Source organism: Rana temporaria, chromosome 8 (genome assembly GCF_905171775.1).
Source record: "Rana temporaria chromosome 8, aRanTem1.1, whole genome shotgun sequence".
Lineage (NCBI taxonomy): Eukaryota > Metazoa > Chordata > Amphibia > Anura > Ranidae > Rana > Rana temporaria.
This window is the reverse complement of record NC_053496.1, coordinates 124,675,575-124,681,574: the sequence shown is the minus strand read 5'-3', so window position 1 is coordinate 124,681,574 and position 6,000 is coordinate 124,675,575. Positions and strand designations below refer to the sequence as shown.

Sequence of the window (6,000 nt, the reverse complement as noted above, 5' to 3'; positions counted from 1 at the left end):
TATAGAATTGTTTTTCGATTTATTAAAACTTGTTCAAACATGTACCACCTGTAGGAAAATACAAAGGGTCTATATGATGACATCTATGCAAGTCCTTAAGTGATTATCTGTAGGTGATTGATTGTTAAATGGTCTATAAAAAGTTATAATATTTTGATTAGGTGTAAAACTGTCTAATCAAACATTCATTACTGCTAGTGCAACAATCCTAGGAGACACATATTTGTAAAGGCAAATCTACCTGTTGTTTCTTGGCAACAGAGCTAAACAATAGAGATACCCCAAAAACCCAAACATATCTTATGCCCAGCTGCATAGAAGTGGACTGTACTGGGCCCTGAGTGCCCATCCTCTACCTAGAAGGCCAAACAATCTAGAAAAGAACAAAATATAAAAGATGTTGGCATTGAGATTTGGCGTTTTTAGGCAAACGGCTGAGCTAATTGCGGGCTATAGAAATACATCTGCATATCACATTCTGTGTCCTAGTGCAATGCATAAATCACATATTTAACACTTAATTCCAATCTGAATTGAGATGGTTAAAATAAGACCACATAATGCAATTCCACATTTGTGATGTTGGTTTTATCCATATATCCATTGAATAGTTAAACTGTTAAATACATTGTATTTACCTATATTTTTTTTCTGGCCGTTTTAAACCCTTTAAAGACAAAGTAAAACAATTCTTAAGGAAATATACATTTCGATTTGAGACCATGCTGACTTTGAGATGCTAATATTTAACATGCTTTTAATTTTATTGTGACAAGTTTTCTTTGAGTGTCAGATCATGCGCTACGATGTGCCAAAAAAAAGCAGCAGCAGATGTTTTAACCCTTCCCAGAAAATTACATTTTCTGGCCTCAGTGATGATCTGTAATTATACTTTCTCATCCTATAACTTGATACAAGAAGTGCATGGAAGTCAGCAGTAAAAATATAGAAAGGTTCTAATCCTGCCCAACTCTATCCAATAAAATAGCTTGGAGTTGACTTTTAAATGTAGTTTAGTATAAAAATCCTCTAATCGCCTCCAAGCACACTAGGCCCTCTTGTATGGGACAAACTATGTACTGTACACGAGCTGCTTCCTGGGACAGCCCCAAAAAAGTTTGAGGGTCCAAATATTATATATATGGCTTTCCACAGGAGAATAAAACATTGACTAGGAAGTGACGCAGGTACGGGGGCTTAGTAAGAATTTGAGCTGTACTGGATGTCCAACTGTCTTCTGCTATCTATGACACCATAACTGGATATAGACCAACATGTCTTTAATGCTGAGCTGGAAGCCCATGGGGCTCCCAGGAAGACACTGGACAGCTCCTCTAATGCTAAAGTGTAACTTGATGTGCATTTAAGACTTTTTGATCCTGAGTTTATTGTTCAGGGAGGAAGTTTAGCTTTACGTATTCTTAATAAATAAAACCTAAAAATGTCAGCATTACTAAGTGATGTATGGAAGCTGGCATTACTGGCTTTTTTGAAAAATGCTGACATTGATTACTTTGATTTACTGACTTATAACAAGCATGCAACCAGTAAAGTCAGAACTCCTCCATACTTTAATGTACGTATTTTAAATCTTTTTTTTTTTTTTTTTTTTTTTTTTTTTTTTTTAGATAGAGAGAGGGATATTGGTGGCAATAAAATCCCGACCAAAGCTTTAACCCTTTCACACTACCCAGAACTAAATATGTTTTTTTGGAATTGGGCTTTAAAACAATTATATCCTAACCTAACACCCCCCCCCCCCCCAAATCCCAAGATGCATACGTCTCTCCATTTATCAGTCCTTATATGTTTACATCCAGGGCAGCAAGTATGCAGTGTGCTGGTCATGCCGGCAAATTACAATGATCAGAGACCTTTATGGGGCTGTTTTCTGAGCGTCTGGTGCAGTAGAAACCTATGATTTGCATTGATGTAAGTAAATGGTGCCACTTCATCTGTCAAATAGAGGTAAGTATGCATTTTAGGAGTAGAGGTGGGGGGAGGTCAGGGAAGTGGAGCTTGAAGGATAAGTGCACATATCCCTTAAGGACTATATATTTAGAAAATAAAATTAGCATTTCTATAATTTTGTGGTCTGACAAGCCTAATATATATTGATATTTAAAATCAACAACGTTGCAGCAGTATGTTGCACTGTAATGTAGATGTAATTTCACATCTCTTAAAGGATAAAAACAAAAAATAAAAATTTTGGTCGCTGTGGGTTGTTAATGTTTTGCACTTTAAACATGCCCCCTTCAGCCTATACATGAAATTATTTCAATATGTCTTCTGCTTTTATAAGTGTCTAGCACTATGTAACATTCTTGGCATTTTAACTATGGAAAGTTCTGTTTTGTACTGCACATTTTCAGAAAAAAGTAATTTAGTGATAAATGCATAAATAATCTGAACATATAAGCTAAGAGTTTTAGCAAAGCTATTCTTGCAAGGGTAATATAGGGCAAAAAGATGGTAATGGCATATTTAGGTAACTTAAGTCATGCCCTTTGCATTTGGAAGTTACCCCCCCATGTCTCTTTTGAGACCCCTAATATTCTGTCTATGATAACTTTTGTGTTCAGTGTTTCTGATTCTCCTCAGTCCCATTTGCGTTAGTGCGTAATGCTCGTCTCTCCAGTGCTAGCTGAATGTCCAGTTCTCTTAGCTGTTTAAGGAAGCCCCGGTTAGGAAGAATGCAACGATGCTTCAGGACTTGAGCTATGGCATCAACAATGGTCATCTTCTCATATATCATCAGATATGCAAGGACAAGAGAAGCAGAGCGACTGCGACCCATTGCACAGTGCACAAGCACCTTACCTGTGGAGAGAAAGGGGGAGTTACAAACTTTATTAGCGGCAAAACTTCCCAGTTCTATATCCATATGAATAACTAACCATGATTTCTAAGAGGGTTATTTTCCCTGGAGCCATTTTCACACATGTACATTTTGGTATGCATGTTAACATAACGTACCATTGGTGGTGCAGTGCATTCAGGCATTTTCTGACCGTGCATTGCGGTGCTGTGCTGTGCTAATCATTTTGAGTGGTACTCCATTACATATAGATAGGAACCATCTGTGGTGTGGTGCATTAAAAGTCTGGTGTTTACATGTCTCAGCCACATATTTTAAATGTATGGGCTGTTGGGGCAACACACCATAAATTAACTCCCATATGGAAATCTTTGAATGAAAACGTTGTTTTTGTTTGTTTTGAAAAGGTGATGTGAATCCGCGCCACGGAAATAACTTTAAAATATAGGCTACAGGAAGGATGGTGAAATAAGTGCAAATTAAAGAATGAAGAATGTCAGTTACAGTGGCTGCCCCTACAAATGTACCCCACCGAGGTGGGATATGGATATGAAAAAAGAGGGGTTAGTAGGTGATGGCGCCTGCTGTGTGAATAATACCATAAATGTCATAGTGCTAATTTAGTTACTTAAAGCGGGGGTTCACCCTGTTAAAAAAAAAAAAAAAAATTTTTATTAGACCATTACATTCGGCATCGTAGCGCGAGCTACGGTATGCCGGTCTTACATTTTTTATCCCCGTACTCACTGTGCTATCGATGATTGAAGAATCCGGGGAATGGGCGTTCCTATGGTGAGAGAAGGTGATTGACGGCCGGCCCTGGCACGTCACGCTTCTCCGGAAATAGGCTTGGCTATTCACGGCGCCTGCGCATAGCCTGTGCGCAGGCGCCGTGAATAGCCGAGACCTACTCCGGCTGTCTTCGGGGAGCGTGACGTGCCAGAGCCGGCCGTCAATCATCCTCCCTCTCCATAGGCACGCCCATTCCCCGCGGGAGTCGGATTCTTCAATCATCGATAGCACAGTGAGTACGGGGATTAAAAATTTAAGACCGGCATACCGTAGCTCGCGCTACGATGCCGAATGTAATGGTCTAATGATGTGAAGGAGGGTGAACCACCGCTTTAAGTGAGATATAAATACTTAGTGAAAATAAATTTGATTAAATTAGATTAAATGAATAAAAAACATGAATAAAATGGTTGATGATAAATAAATATGTCACATATAACATCTGATAATGCCCAATACATGCATAAAGTCCATGTAATATTTAACGTGCTGGATAGTTGATATTCTAAAACATAGTGCTGCAATATAAAGTGCTAACTAGTCCGTGCAAAGGTGCTGCATGCCACTCTTAATGAGATATTCTGGTGATTCACTCTGTGCACCCTTCCTCTGTGCTCAAGTATTTCCCGCACTCACCAGATTAAATCCCCCTCCTGGGGTAACAAGCATCCACAGTGTACGCCCTGTGCTGCGCTCTGGCAAATCTTTACTTGTCCCCCTGTATATGGCTTTGTTTCCAGAAACCATTTAAAAGAAGGAAAAAGGATGCTCAAATAGTGTGATACCGTTTTAAAAGAACTGATGTTTATTAATTAAAATCGCTGGGTACTCACATTTCACAAAAACAAATCAGGCGTTGTATGTACTCGTGGAAGTGTTGTAACAGCGTGCGTCCGCTCGACCGGTTTCGTTGTGATGACGTCATCTGGAGCGTGCAGGCTGTTACACCCACTTCCCTATTTATGTATTTTCACATTGCGTGTTAGCGGCCGCCATCTTGCCAGAGCTAAAGACAGAATCCCGGCCACTGGTATGACTATTGTCCAGCGTCATATTTGTGGAGGTTTTGCAGACCGTAGTCTGTATGTAACCTATGCCAATTATGCTCCTCAATGTCTGCACTTGCCGCAATGTGAAAGAGAAACATATAAATGCTAATTTACACATTTGCAGATATCAAAAACTTATATACATTAGATGTTTGTTATATACACAGGATGCACGAGCTGTTAAACGGGAAAGAATAATGATAAAGGAAGTATATATTTAAAAACGATCGCTAGTTGTCAGCAGTATATTAACTAATAGGTGATATGTTACACAGAGGTATACACCCTTACTGCTGCTGCGTGACTATAACAGTTCAAAAGGAGGTATTGAATATGAACAATAGTGATTGTATTAATGCATAATACCTATATAAATTTTGAAAACATTATATATTAAAAACCGAAATTAGAAAAACAGAAGAAAAAAAAAGTACAGTTTAAACAAGCCTACAATGTTAATTTCCCTTTACACTGTTACCCATTAGAAAGCATTGGGAAATATATGCCAAAATATTACTAATAGTGGTAGGGAAAAGCATGTTGTTGCACGTAAGTATAGATGTGGACATCATATGAAAGAAACATCCCTACGTGCTAGAATTAACCCATATAACATTCTAGCTATGAGCTGTGGGCCATTAGATATACATATAGCATTAATTTAGAAATATAGTGATGTTAAAATCGATTAAAAATTATTTTTTTTTTACAGTATTTTTAAAGAGACAGTATGTGAAAAATGCTATTTTAAAATACTAATTTAAAAAATGCAATTTTTAAAAAATTGGTCAGGAAACAGTTTAGGTCAAGATCTATGTTCATTACCAAGGGTTGGAGGGTATCAAGGTTAAAAATCCAACGGGTTTCATTTTGTGAAACTTTTATTGTTTTGTTTTCACCTCTCCAATGTTCTTTTATCTTGTCGATGGCATAAAAGGTCATACATCCAGGGTCTTTATTATGATAATCCCTGAAGTGTCTCGACACACTGTTTGTTGAACCCTTTCTTTATGTTGGCAATGTGTTCTCGGATTCTTACATGCAATTCCCTAGTAGTTCTTCCTACGTATTGTTTTTTACATGGACATTCGATGACATAAGTCACATGTGTACTATTGCGCAGTTGTTTGATCTGGTGTTCTGATCCGTTTGATGTAGAAGTGAACTCAGTTTTCTTCTTGTTGGTTTTCTTGCTGACCTGGCAGGGTAGACACCTCCCACATTTCTGAAATCCCTTGATATTTTTGAAAATTTTGATTTGCTTAGGGGGGTCCAGTGCATTATGTGCCAGTCTGTTCCTAAGGTTTGGTGCCCTCCGGTATATGAAAGCAGGTCTGT

At 38.2% G+C, this 6,000-nt stretch overlaps 1 protein-coding gene across 2 annotated transcripts in view; it reads right to left on the bottom strand.

The window, feature by feature from the left end:
- LOC120909042 (dual specificity phosphatase 29-like) overlaps window positions 1-6,000 on the bottom strand; it is an 84,289-nt gene continuing 78,289 nt past the window's right edge. For both annotated transcript variants that reach the window (XM_040320657.1, XM_040320656.1), the window contains exon 4: window positions 1-2,823. In XM_040320657.1, coding sequence (XP_040176591.1) covers window positions 2,582-2,823 — 242 coding nt within the window. In that variant the 3' untranslated portion in view covers window positions 1-2,581. The remainder of the gene's footprint in view (window positions 2,824-6,000) is intronic.